Source organism: Salmo trutta, chromosome 26 (genome assembly GCF_901001165.1).
Source record: "Salmo trutta chromosome 26, fSalTru1.1, whole genome shotgun sequence".
Taxonomy (NCBI): Eukaryota; Metazoa; Chordata; class Actinopteri; order Salmoniformes; family Salmonidae; genus Salmo; species Salmo trutta.
Window position 1 is genome coordinate 6,101,584 of NC_042982.1, and position 14,440 is coordinate 6,116,023.

A 14,440-nucleotide genomic window follows, 5' to 3' on the forward strand; every position below is an offset into this window, starting at 1 on the left:
ACGTTACAGCAAAGATCCTAAATTTTCAATAAACAGAGCCAAGAAGCCCAAGGAATGGTCAGAGAGGGTACTTCCTGTACAGAATCTTCTCAGGTTTTTGCCTGCCATATGAGTTCTGTTATACTCACAGACACCATTCAAACAGTTTTAGAAACTTTAGGGTGTTTTCTATCCAAAGCCAATAATGATATGCATATTCTAGTTTCTGAGCAGTAGTAATAACCAGATTCATTCGGGTACGTTTTTTATCCGGCCGTGTAAATACTGCCCCCTAGCCCTAACAGGTTAACTGTATAGATGACATGTATTTTTTTCCCTATGCCCCTGTTTCGATACAGGTGCATGATAATGGTCCATTCAGCAACCATCACTCATGTTTTCCAGGTGCATGTTGTTAGCTAATCCAAGTTTATCATTTTAAAAGGCTAATTGATCATTAGAAAACCCTTTTGTAATTATGTTAGCACAGCTGAAAACTGTTGTTCTGATTTTAAGAAGCAATAAAACTGGCCTTCTTTAGACTAGTTGAGTATCTGGAGCATCAGCATTTGTGGGTTCGATTACAGGCTCAAAATGGCCAGAAACAAAGTACTTTCTTCTGAAACTCATCTGTCTATTCTTGTTCTGAGAAATTAAGGCTATTCCATGCGAGCAATTGCCAAGAAACTGAAGATCTCGCACAACGCTGTGCACTACTCCCTTCACAGAACAGTGCAAACTGGCTCTAACCAGAATAAAAAGAGTGGGATGCCCCGGTGCACAACTGACCGGGTTTGCGGTCACTTGAAGCCAACTTAGCTGAGATGTCTGTGACGGGCATTGGCTAATAATAATTATCTGGGAGAGCCATGTGAGTGAGAGGTGCTTCCGAGCATGGCAGCTGGGAGAAGGGAATTATAATTATTATATTCCGCCCAAGGGCACAACGGCCACTTTGGCTGCAAAAGGCATGGATTTTTTTAGGGGGCATTACGGCCATACAAGGGGGATGCTGTTGGGAAATTCGAGGCCTGGTGAGAATATTATCAAGTGCTTGTCAAATTGTGAATGAGAGACTGATGAAGTGTGTGCAGCCTGCACAAGAAAAAACAAAGCAACTTTTTTCAAATCATCATTAGTCGCATTATGCAGCCTTAGAATGTATTAATAATCAAAAGATATAGCCCAATGTTTGTATCACAACTAAAGTTGCATAAATAACTCTAAATGAAGCATATAGGTGGACCTGTTTCTTTTATAACTGCTCAACACAGAATAGCTGCATGTGTGCACTTCCTAGGAAATTGTTTGGAGAAAATATCCTTTCTATTTTATTCAGCTATGTTCAATTGTATTCTTCAAACTATAAAATGATTTTGCTACGGAATTCTAAGCAAATCTTGTCTGCTAAATTAACTAGTGTAGCCCACAGCCATATGGCATAGCCATAGCAGGGCCTAACATAAAGACAACTCGGAGTATGATATTCTGTTCTTCGGAAATTCGGACTACTTTATCTTCACATCATGCTTCTTTAGACCTGTCTAAAATAGATAATGGAATTATTGTCCTGGTGTAGGCTATATTATTAAAGTTTTTAATATGTATATTTACCAAAGGTCTGCATCAGTGGCTTGTAGGCTCTGCGTGGAAGCCTAGAGAACGTGTTTATGTTAATTAACGGTCGATTACCGTGAGACCGGCAGTTACTTGCTGGACAATCACCCGCCGACCAAAATGTCATGGCCGCCACAGCCCTAGGAAGGACCCCTGTATCTTTGTAGTGACTGGGTGTATCGATACCCCATCCAAAGTGTAATGAATCATTTCGCTATGCTCAAAGGGATATTCAATGTCTGCCCTTGTTTGCGAGGCATTGGAAAACCTCCCTGGTCTTTGTGGTGGAATCTGTGTTTGAAATTCACTGCTCGACTGAGGGACCTTACAATTATCTGTATGTGTGGAGTACATGTTAAGCATTATAGTCCATGCAACTTATTATGTGACTTGTTAATTACATCTTAATTATTATCTTTATTTCAGCTTTTCATTTTTATTAATTTGTAAAAATGTAAAAACATAATTCGACTTTGACATTATGGGTTATTGTGTGTGTAGGTCAGTGACAACAAAATGGAATATTAATCAATTTTAAATTCAGGCTGTAACACAACAAAATGTGGAGAAAGTCAAGGGGTGTGAATACTTTCTGTAAAGGCACTGTATGTTTATCACCCCCCCCCGGGTTAAGTGCCAGCTGGTAGAAGGAGCAAAATGAGGAAACATACAGCTGTCAGTTAAATTAGCTGAACGATTACACTGCAGCAGCAACCTGTTTGTGTGTGTGTGTGTGTGTGAATATCCAGTCAGATTATATATTTTCTTTATGATCAACAAGTGCTGTTCAGCTAGGATTTTAAATGGCCTAGTGCTTTCAGCATGGCTTTATGATGCAGGAGTTTGATTTGGTGTTATGAAAATTGATAGTGCGTGTGTATTGCTGCTGAATATGACACTATGATAATAACCCAGGCATTCTGAAGATTAGTTTCAAGAGGAGAAATCCTCTGTCAAATCCCCTCGCCTCTCTTTTTCTTAATCTCGCTCGCTCTCTCTCTCTCTCTTTCTTAATCATGCTCTCTCTCTCTCTCTCACACATTCTAGTACAGATGAGTTGCTGTCGTCATCGTTTTCATGGTGTCATTTCATTGAGTAGGAGGGGTGAATCTTGGTCAGTGTATGTTTAGTGTTTGGGTGTGCATGTTCAAAAACAGTGTATTACTGTATGCCATGTGTGCATGTTGTTTTATTGTGGTCGTCAGCATATCAATGTGTGTTTTGTCTCCTCCCCAGATCTGCCCAGAGCCTGAGAGAAGAGAGACAGCCTACTGTGTAACTGGGCCTATGACCAGCAGTGTCCCACCCTCCCATTGAAAGCGATGTGTGTGGGAGGTGGAGGCCACAGCATCAGCAGTGTGTGTGTGGAGCTCCTCTCCCTCTCCCCTACTCCCCACTCTGGCCTGGGATGCCAGCTCCCTGCCCCCCTGCCTGCTGTCCTGCCCTGAGCTCTCCTGGGGCGCCATGAACACCTACAGAGATCGAGGGGTCACCTGCACCACCTCAGACCTGCTGGAGAGGGGCGGAGGAGGGGGGCCTGGGTCCCTCCTCACACAACATGCCGCCTTCCACCTCACCCACAACGGCCACACTGGCCCCTTCTCTGATCAAGCCACCCAATCCCGTGTCTCCGTTCCCAAGATGGGCGTCCGCGCCCGTATTGCTGAGTGGCCGCCGCGCCATGCGCAATCGAGGGAGTCGCTCCTGGAGAACGGGCAAGGCGGTAATCACCATGGAGACGACCCCTCCACGATGACCGCATCTTTCCCCATCTCTGAGGTCGGGCTGGTGAGGGGTGGAGTGGCTCGTTTACCAAGGCGACGCACGAAGGACGTGGAGTTCCGTGGTGGGTACGGAGGTGAAAGAGGGTCTCCCGCAGGCCTGCGTGCCTTCCCCCCGTTACGGCAGCGCTCCAACAGCGAGGTGACTCTGAGCGAGCAGGATGAGAACGAGGTGGAAGGTCGTGGAGGTGCTAATCTGTTCCGGGAGTACGGCAGCACCTCCTCCATCGACGTGCAGGGCGTCCCCGAGCAGAGCTTCTTTGACATGCTCAGCCAGTTCCACCAGGAGAGGCCCGACCAGCGCAGCACTGCCCCCGGACGCCTGGGGGAGCTACTGTACACCCCCAACTCCCCTCCCTCGGCACCCCTCCCCACGGGCCACTCCCCCACGCCCACATCCCGGGGGGAGGATGGAGGGATGGGGCGGTCAGAGAACAGGGTGAGGAAGAAGAGCGGGGGGACAGAGTCGTCTCTGGGGACGTCCTCTCTGTTCCGGAAGCTCCGCAGCTCCAGCAGAGGGGAGCTGGACAGAGGGGATGCGTGGGAGGACGGGGGAGGCCGTAACTCTACAGATACCCCTTTCAAACCCTGGGTGTGCCCCAAGAGCTTTGTCCACTACGACGCCCAGAGCATCCTGTTTGACCTCAATGAGGCGGCTGCTCAGCGCGCCTACGTAGCCAAGCGGAGGAACACTGCCACCGGGGCATCGGCGGCCTCCGTCTCCCTGGCTGTGTCACGGTCCTCAACTCTGAGTGGGTTGGACGCTACCTACTCCAGCGTTGAGGACCTGATGCTAGGTCTCGACCCCAGCGCGCCCACACCCTCCCTGGGCATGAACGCTCTGGACGCCCCCCCCGGAGGCCCCACCTCCAGTCCGCTCCTCCTTAGTTGCCCCCACTTCCGCAACGAGACGGGGGGCCACGGGGAGCGCAACGTCAGCTTCCTGAGCTCCTCGGCCGAGCGGGGAGGTGACGGGGGCGCGGGTGACATGGCGAGAGGCAGCCTTCGGCGTAGCAACGCCAGTGTGTCGGTGGTGGAGGTGCCCATAGAGCAGCAAGTCACCCGAATGGACAGGCTGAAACTCTATAGCATCGAGCACGTGGACCTGGGGGCGCGCTACTACCGAGACTACTTCCACGGGAAAGGTAACAACTGATCAATCCAGCCTAACTACTTTTACTATAACTACCCACAAAAGTCTAGCATATCACTAGTGTTTCCACTGGCGGTACTCTCTCCTCCTCCATCCAGCTGTCCCTGTACGGGCAGCCAACCTGGCAGCGGTCCCAGAGGATAACATGTACCTGCCTCTTGTCTATTTGGCAAACTGAGTTTGTAGCTCAGAGAAGAATTAGCTTAATCCCTCACACACACGTTTTCCTTTCTGCCCCTACACATTAATCCTGACACTGGTTGTCTTCCCCCCCCATCCTACAGAACAGCTATGTGTGTGTGTGTGTGTGCGCGTGCGCCCTGGAAAAATAGTTAGCTGCCCCCAAAGACTAAATCATCTGGTAAGAGCCTACTTAGATGTTGTCAGGGTTTGTGACGCCTGCAACCACAGAGATGAAGGTTACCGCTCCAGACATACTGCCTGTCCCTCTGAACGCTGCGTGGAACGTGAGACTGCTCCAGAGCACTAACTGTGATGCCCTGCTTGCATGTCAAAAAGACTCACCCAGAAAGCTGACGTTTTATACTGCAAGACAAAGCTGGAATGCTAAACAGGGCTGAGCCTCTTCAATTATGCAGGGACTGAAACGAGTTTGAAAACGTAAAGTTCTTTCAGGAGTTTCTTCCTCCGCTCACAAATAGGAGAAGTCGCTCACAGTTTGAGGAGTAAGCTGTTAACTGTATCATGTGGAAATCTTTACAGCCTTTTACTTCAGGAATGTGTCTTATCAGAGATTTCCACTTATTCATCAAATTTTTGATAAGCAGATAGGCTACTCAGTCTTCAGTCTGTCACACGCTTATAATAAAATGTAATAAAATGTCCTGTGGAATGTTCTGTTTATGAAACCAACCTTTCTGGCCACGATGGGCCTATATCACGCAAAGCAATAAGGCTAGTACGTCAAAGCAAGCGATAGTATCGTCGTGGATGAAATAACAAATATAATTGAGCTTAGTCATTTGTAGATTCTTATTGTGTTCTCTACTCTACCTCTCTGAAGGTTACTCAAGCACATGACTTCGCCTGAAAGAGTAGAATCTGTACCGAGCAAGCCGTGCCGCCGAACCACAGGCTCAGCTGTACAATCTTTGTCTGTCATTTGTAGCTCTAATCGATGTCCTCGGGTTCCTTGATGAGCTGATTTTTAATTCAACGTGTAATTGAAGATGTATTGAATCCACATGCATTCAAGCACTGCGAGCGCTGTTGTTATCGCACTCTTCATCGTAGCGTATCTCTTCTCTTTCCCTCCTCCGCTCTGAGCCTCCTTTCACTCTCAACCCCCTACTTTCCCTCCTCCATTTTTCCATGTCCAAAGGCTGTTATTACAATGATCAATACACGTGTTCAACAGTACCAAAGGCATGTCCAGACATGTGAATACACTCTGTCCCTGTGTGTCACTGCAGAGCACTCTAACTACTTTGGGACGGACGAGAAGCTGGGTCCGGTGGCTGTGAGTATCCGCAGGGAGAAACTGGACGACACTAAAGACCTGAAGGACCAGTACCAGTACCGCATCATCGCCAGAACCAGTGAGGTACTAATACCCACCCCACCTCCCACTGCCTGCCTACGCACAGCTAGAGGGAACACTGAGAAGGCTGAATACTGATGATGCCATGATATGTGTGTTTGAATAGGCAGAGTGTGTGTGTGTGTGTGTGTGTGTGTGGGAGTTTTGCGTTTTTTTTGGATGCTGTTATTTATGCCTGGACTGGACCTCAGTGAGTCCCCAAGGCCCATGTTGGCTCCACATACACTACCTTCCCCTCGCTCCATTACCTTCCCTTCTCCCTCTAATCTCTCCATTCTCTACCAGTGGAAATTTCCACCTGACCAGGCCCTGCTCAGAACAGCCAAGCCAAACGCTGCCCTGGTCCGCTGGTAGGCCTCCCTCCACTAATACCCCAGCTAGTGATATGTCAAACCTCCTCATTCAAGCAAAGATGTAGCCTGACGACTCAAACTAAATTCTTCCGTTGCTCTGTCGTTCGCTACATACTTTTAGTCTGAGACTGCCGTCGTTTCAAGTCGTTTGTGGTGAAGAGGGGCGTTGTACAAAACAAAGTCATCAGCGATTTGGATCGTCTCTAACCAATCAAGAGTATCAAAGCCAATAACACCTTTTCAAACCTCTGCTTTACCCATGGCTGTTCTGGCTGTGTCCCAACCCATCGGTTTCTGGACCAATCAGACAGCCCCGAATGTGTTCCCATTCGGCGAAGGGTCATGGACGTACTCGGATCCAGACTCATTGCGGAGAAGAAACGAACGTTCGTTGGCGTGTCGTAGCGTTTGGCCGGAGAAAGGAGTCTGGGTAGCCAGGAAAGCAAAGATGTGCTCTGATTGGATCACCAGCCCTGGGACACGGCATTCTCTATGATTGGCCCAATCACCCGTCTAGCGGGTCCTCTTTAGTAGGTTATAAACAAGTGTGGGCACTTTCTCCTTGGGCAGGGTTTTTGCGCTTCCATTTACTAGGGCACCACCGGAAGCACTGAAATATTCACGTGGAAAACCCCATAAGCAATCCAGGCCACGTTTTTTTAGGGCACTCAAGAGTCCACATATACCTGGCACTACCTTTCCTGCACACACAGGTTCTCTCATACTCTGCGACTGATTTGAAAGATTGACTTCCACTGCACAAATAGCGAGCCTAATAGACTGTGTGTACATAGCGTTTCTGCTTGCACCCTGTCTAATACATGTGCTTCCCTATAGTGACCGTTGAGTCCTGTGGCTGTGCCCCTCTGGTTGGCTGCTGCCCTCCCTCGTGTTGTTTCTAGCTGGATTACATGGCTGCCTGGCCTCATCACCTTAGCCCCTATGGAACAATGGGTCGCTCCGTCGCCTGTGTCTACAGAGCTCAGCTCACCTCACACAGACACTCCACTCAGGCCTGCCCTTGGTTCCCACACACACACAGACACACACACAGACAGACAGACACTCACAACCCCTCCCTCCCTCCCCCCATACTCTCTAACTGAAGTCTGAACGATGCTGACACAGCATGCTGTAACCATACGACCCACACTCAGTCACACACATCCGCGTGCACACACACACACACACACACACACACACACACACACACACACACACACACATTCTTACACATAACCCACAAATGCCCCAGATTGGTGCAGTCAGTCGCTGCTGGATGCCAACATGGGGTTTCCCACCCTGCCTCTCAGGGGGAGAGATGGATTGGAGGCACTTGTCAGAGGTTAGAGGTCACCGGGGGAAACACGGTATGAATAGTTAGACTGCAAGTTATTGGCAACTATTGGCTCTGCATCTGATAAAACGACTTATGGAGTCCATTGTCAAGAGTAGCTCTATATTGTGCCGGAAGGCAATCAGAATAGCTGGAATTTAACCTGCACTGTTTAGGGGTTCCTTTTCCTCCGCGCCAAACCCTTGATTTCGTTAAGGTGAAAGCACTCTCTCGCCCCGTCTAGCTCCTCAGCACTGTGTTGCAGTTTTAATGAAGCACGGTGCCGTGGTCTCTGAGTACATTGAATAACGTACAGCTCTCTCAGCGCCTGAGATTATTATAGCCCCGCTGTCTGGAATCATTCAGAGTACAGATTGCAGATATGCACCGACTGAAGGCATCTGTCCTATTTCTCGATGTCTCCATTTTCTTTCTTTTTTTAACTCCCGGAGACATAGATGTGAGAATGTTCTCTTCAAGTTATTGGACAGTAAAGTACATCTCGTCTCCTTTGTGTGTGTGTGTTTTTTTTTTTTTACATCTCTGAGTCCAATGTCCTCTGTGTAGCTGGTGACGCTGCGGGGGTCCATCCTGGAGGATGCGGTGACCTCCACGGGGAGGCACGGCACGGTGCGGGGTCTCCCCCTGAAGGAGGTGCTGGAGCAGGTGGTCCCGGAGCTCAGTGTGTCCTGCCTGCGCCTGGCTCTCAGCACGCCCAAGGTCACCGAGCAGCTCCTCAAACTGGACGAACAGGGGGTGAGTCTAGCGGGGTCACGGTCTCGGGCGCGAGTTCTATGACATCTCCGTGCGTCTGTCTCTGTCTCTCTACAGCCATAAACACGAGACGGGCGTGTCTCTGTTTGAGCCAGGGGCTGGCATCCGCCTGTGAATGCTGTCTAATATTTGTTTCTTGTCCGGTTTAGCTGAGTCAGAAGCACAAGGTGGGAGTGCTGCTGTGTCGGGCAGGGCAGAGCACCGAAGAGGAGATGTATAACAACGAAGAGGCCACGCCCGCCTTCTCGGCCTTCATGGACCAGCTAGGGGAGCAGGTGTGCCTCCGAGGCTTCACCAACTACGCCGCCCAGCTGGACACCAAGAGTACGTGTCCGCGTGTGTCGGTGTGTGTGTGTGAGGGGGGTGTGTAGTAGGGCGTTCGTTTGCAGGTGACTGCGCTTGCCTAATGTCAGAACAGTTTTCTGCATGCCTTCCTGACCTTGCAGTCATAGAATGGTCGACTAAAGGGTGTGAACACTGAGTAAAATGAGTGATTCCTGTCAAACGGCGCATGAATATAAAAACAGTGTTGCTACATAACTGCCTAATGAAGTCCAAACGTTTAAGAAAACAGATTTGGAGTTATGTGATTTCCTAAAACAGTACTGTAATTCTCTACGGTCTACGGCTTTTGATGTGGTGCTCTTTTTCCATTGTGTTCCTTCATTTGTGGAGTTCATGCCCTGGTGCTGAACTGGGACTGAATAACGGAATATTTAACTGTGTGTTTGTTTCTCTTTCTCGGTTTCCCCCAGCTGACTCGACGGGCACCCACTCCCTGTACACCACCTACCAGGGCTATGAGGTCATGTTCCACGTGTCCACCATGCTGCCCTACATGCCCAACAACCCCCAGCAGGTGAGACCAACACACAGCACGGTCTACCACAGCCCAACCCAGACACCTTTATGCCTACAAGATAGGATTCAGCCTACCTCTTCAACTACCCTTCTATCTATGTTGTCTGGTCAATCCCACAGGTGTAGTTAGAGGTTCAGGGACTCTTCCAGATTCCTAAAGGGTACTCTGGGTAGTGTGGCCATTGTCACGGTCTCCCTAATCCTTTGGACGTCCGTCCGGGTGTCACCATCGAGCGTCATATATATCTCAGATTCAGAGACACATGGCGGACAAAGGGTTAAATATTTTGCGTGTTTTTTTTTTTTTTTTGTAGCGCTGTTCTATAGTTTATCTGGCTCGGGCATGGACAATTACAGCTGCCCATGAAATAGAACTTCTCTCTTGCCCCTCTCCCTCGCTTCTCTTTTAGAGTGTTGTTCCTCTTCCATTCTGTGTTGTCTGTAGTATTTTTATGGAGTCTTTGTTCTCTTTGAATGGGCTTTTCAGTCCTCTCGCTCATAACTGGTTCAAAGCTGGGTGGGGCTCAGTCTCTAGGTTTTGAGAGTGTTTTTCCTTTTCTGCTTTAAATAACGCTGCCTTCCTACATATCCCTCAGGGCGTTGTGTTAACGGTGTGTCTGAGTGAACTGTGTCAGTTGTTAAGCTAGGCAATGTTTTTTGTGTGTATGTTTAAATCGTTGGCTCAAGTGTTTGCATGAGAACTTAATGTGGGTCATATAAACCCCACGAGTGTACTTATGTTTGTAATGTGCTTTTAAAAGTATTTATGTTCGTTGAATACATGCGAACTGTACAGTCACTGTTGCTAGCACATACACTACATGACCAAAAGTATGTGGACACCTGCTCGTCGAACATCTCATTACAAAATCATGGGCGTTAATATGGAGTTTGTCACCCTTTGCTGCTGTAACAGCCTCCACTCATCTGGGAAGGTTTTCCACTAGATGTTGGAACATTGCTGCGGGGACTTGCTTCCATTCAGCCAAGAGTATTAGTGAGGTCGGGCACTGATGTTTAGCGATTAGGCCTGACCAGTCTGTGTTCCAATTCATCCCAAAGGTGTTCGATGGGGTTGAGGTCAGGGCTCTGTGCAGGCCAGTTCTCCCACACCGATCTCCACAAACCATTTCTGTATGGACCTCGCTTTGTGCATGGGGGCATTGTCATGCTGAAACAGGAAAGGGCCTTCCCCAAACTGTTGCCACGAAGTCGGAAGCACAGAATTGTCCAGAATGTCATTGTATGCTGTAGCATTAAGATTTCCCTCCACTGGAACTAAGGGGCCTATACCGAATCATGAAAACAGCCCCACACCATTATTCCTCCTCCACCAAACTTTACAGTTGGCACTATGCATTGAGGCAGGTAGCGTTCTCCTGGCATCCGCCAAACCCAGATTTGTCCGTCGGACTGCCAGACGGTGAAGCGTGATTTGTCACTCCAGAGAATGGCGGCGAGCTTTACACCACTCCAGCTGACGCTTGGCATTGCACATGGTGTTGCTGCATAGGCTTGTGTGCGGCTGCTCAGCCATGGAAACCCATTTCATGAAGCTCCCGACGAACAGTTATTGTGCTGATGTTGCTTCCAGAGGCAGCTTGGAACTCGGTAGTGAGTGTTGCAACCGAGGACAGACAATTTTTTATGCGCTACGCACTTCAGCACTCGGCGGTCCTGTTCTGTGAGCTTGTCTGGCCTACGGCTGAGCCGTTGTTGCTCCTCAACGTTTCCAACTTCCCAATAACAGCCCTTAGCATCCTATGACGGTGCCACGTTAAAAGCCACTGAGCTCTTCAGTAAAGCCATTCTACTGCCAGTGTTTGTCTATGGAGATAGCATGGCTTAGTGCTCGGTTTTATACACCTGTCAGCAATGTGTGTGGCTGAAATAGCCAAATTCACTAATTTGAAGGGGTGTTCCACATACTTTTGTGTATATATAGTGTAAGCTTGCTAATACATACATCTGTTGCTAAAAGTATGCAAACAGTAGCCTATGTATGTGAATGGGTAGGTTATGAAACCTCTGTTTAAGCTATAGCAACAGAGATTCCAAGGCTATCACCGTTAATGTAAATTGGTTCTCAGTTGACCGACCAGGTTAATTAAATAACGAGTTCGATGAATAAAATATCAACGATGTATGAATGGGTTACGCCAAAGACGGTTACAGTGTGAAGATGGGCAGAAACTGCTTCTCCAATAGAAATCCCCGGTCACACTTGAAGGCGACATCATGGCGACATTAGCAAGCGTAGCTCATGCGCAAAAACACGCCATTGGGGTCGACCAGTCATGTCGTGCCGAACTGCGCGTGTGCGGACCGTCAAATGAAAGGCACTTCTTCGATATAAAGTATTTTTTTGATGTACACGTCACTTTCACGAGGTTGTCGTAATGACAGGTTCAGCTACTTAAGACATTGACTCCAATCTAGGTTTCGCCTTGAGGACACATTTTCCACTTCTCTGTCTGCCAAACCCCCGGTCTGGTGTGTCAAGTCTGCCTCCAGATGCATCCCCAGAAGTATCGCGACGTCGCACCTCTGGGTTTGAAAGCTCTGTGGTTACGCTCTCATGTGTACGTGTCCCTGACTGTGGACTACTTTTCTAGGAGTGCGAGTGTGGAAACGGCACAACGGGAGAGAGTAGATGAATATTCAGCGCACTGACTCCATCCAGAGGCTCAAAGGCAACAGCGGCAACGTTTTTACTTCTGCCACGCAACCTCAGTGTTGATCGCCGACAAACCCTCACTCTGAGAGAGGGACGGAAAGGGGAGAGGGAGAGCTGCTAAGTCAGTCGGTATAGAGTAATGTTATGTGCCAGAGAGAGGAGGAGAGTCAAAAAGAGAGAGGGAAGAGGTGACTAAGAGGAGAGCAGGGGCCTCTGAGTTGTCCAGCCCCAGGCAGAACTGGTGTCTCAGGCATACAGAGCTCCAGCAGCACCCCCTAGGGAGTGTTTAAGCTTTATGCTGTCTTATGTAATTGACACTTTCACACTGCTGCAGAGAGAGAGGGTGGGCAAACACGGCAATGGACACGGTATGTATTCTGTTACTGTGTGACTGACATTCACACATACTCAATCAAATGTAGCGTTACATAAAGATCTGCTTGTTAGCCTCAGCAGTTCTCTCACTGCTCACTGCCTATATCTGTATCCCAATCTCAGACCTACATCCGCGTAGACTGGGACCAATCTGTATCTCTCTCGCTCGGTCTCTCTCGCGGACTTTTCCCGAACATTATACCGGCTCACTTGACGTAGTGAGTCAAGTGAGCCCGTGTGCCAATTCTGGCTCACTCATGTTAATTTGTGCTTGGTCTGTCTCCCCCGCTCTCTCTCCTCCCCTCCCTCTGCTTCTGTTTGTCTCTCCCCCTGCCAACTCTGTGTCCTTACCTCCACCCTCGCTCGGACTCCTTTCTGTCTCCCTCTTTCACACGTTCCTTTTTGCTCTCTCTTACCCACCCCCCTCTCCTTCCCTCTCCTTCTTCTCCCTCAGCTCCTGAGGAAGAGGCACATAGGGAACGACATCGTCACTATAATCTTCCAGGAGCCGGGAGCGCTGCCCTTCACCCCTCAGAACGTCCGCTCCCACTTCCAGCACGTGTTCGTCATCGTCCGCGTGCACAACCCCTGCTCCGACGACACCTGCTACAGGTGGGGGGGGGGGGCACCAACTCTCACCATGGTATCCATTATACTGTTGTTATTGGTCGGTTGTTCATGGTTGTTTTTTCTCCTCTCTCCTCAGTGTGGCTGTGACGCGTATGAATGACGTACCTTCCTTCGGCCCGCCCATCCCCAGCGCGGTGTCGTTCCGCGACCCTGAAGCCTTCCGCAACTTCCTCTTGGCCAAGGTCATCAATGCAGAGAGCGCCGCGCACAAGTCTGAGAAGTTCCACACCATGGCCACGCGCACGCGACAGGAGTACCTCAGAGACTTAGCCCAGAACTGTGTGAGCACTACGCCGCTCGACTCGGCGGGCAAACTCAACAACCTCATCTCGCTGGCGTCGAAGAAGAGAGAGCGGGCGCGGGCCAGAGACGGGGCAGAGTTGGGAGCGGCCGGGGCGGTGGCGTGGAGGGTGCTGGCCCAGGACTTCAGTGGCGGCGCGACGGAGATATCCTGCGCTCTAGGCGTGTCGGCAGAGTACATCCTCCTGGCAGACTGCAACACCAAGGAAGTGGTGTTCAATTGCTTCTGCGCCGACGTGATCGGCTGGACGCCGGAGAGGCTGGCGCTGAAGATCTTCTACGGGAGAGGAGACCACATCGCCGTCAGAGTCCCAGAGGGGTTTGCTCAGGACATCAGGGAAGTGGTGCAGAGGTTAAAGGTGAGCGGGCAGAGGTCACAGAGCTGGGGAAGTTAACCAGACGTATGGTGGCGTAAGAGGCAGGGAAGAGAGTTTAACTGGATTTTTTTGTGGAAGAAATAGCCTGAGTACCACCTCTCTACATTATTGCGTAAGACAATTAAAAGTTTGCTGAAACACACAGGCACCCAGGCTAAGATGACTGTGATTCTTGCCAAGAGGAGGTACAACACTCATACTGAAACTAAAAATCTATAAAAACAGTATGTTTTCTGTTGTTGTGTGGCAGTATAATTATGTATTTAATGATGCATTTAAATCCACCAGCCTTTCGAAGCCCTTTTATTTGCTGAAAGCCCCTAAGCTCTTCTCCCTCCCTCCCTCCCTCCCTCCCTCTCTCCCCAGGCGCTGACGGTGGGCTGTGAGACGGTGGATATGACTCTGAGGAGGAACGGCCTGGGACAGCTGGGGTTCCACGTCAGTCTGGACGGCACCGTGGCTGAGGTACTTTCCCCATACTTTCTAAAACATGTTTTTCAGTAAGCGCATGTAAAATCCCACGTAAAATTGTATTTTTTCAATTAGGTGGAGGAGTACGGCTTCGCCTGGCAGGCAGGGCTGAGGCAGGGCAGCCGGCTGGTGGAGATCTGCAAGGTTGCCGCGGTAACTCTGACACACGAGCAGATGATCGACCTACTAAGGACG

General features: G+C 49.5%; 1 protein-coding gene across 1 annotated transcript in view; it reads left to right on the forward strand.

Annotated features, from left to right (window-relative positions):
• Positions 1 to 14,440, forward strand: part of LOC115162782 (signal-induced proliferation-associated 1-like protein 3) — a 90,696-nt gene that overhangs the window by 49,663 nt on the left and 26,593 nt on the right. Inside the window, exons 3-11 of the mRNA XM_029714207.1 lie at positions 2,833 to 4,522; positions 5,964 to 6,094; positions 8,348 to 8,536; positions 8,704 to 8,878; positions 9,310 to 9,413; positions 12,922 to 13,079; positions 13,174 to 13,756; positions 14,141 to 14,239; positions 14,321 to 14,431. Coding sequence (XP_029570067.1) covers positions 3,061 to 4,522; positions 5,964 to 6,094; positions 8,348 to 8,536; positions 8,704 to 8,878; positions 9,310 to 9,413; positions 12,922 to 13,079; positions 13,174 to 13,756; positions 14,141 to 14,239; positions 14,321 to 14,431 — 3,012 coding nt within the window. The 5' untranslated portion in view covers positions 2,833 to 3,060. The remainder of the gene's footprint in view (positions 1 to 2,832; positions 4,523 to 5,963; positions 6,095 to 8,347; positions 8,537 to 8,703; positions 8,879 to 9,309; positions 9,414 to 12,921; positions 13,080 to 13,173; positions 13,757 to 14,140; positions 14,240 to 14,320; positions 14,432 to 14,440) is intronic.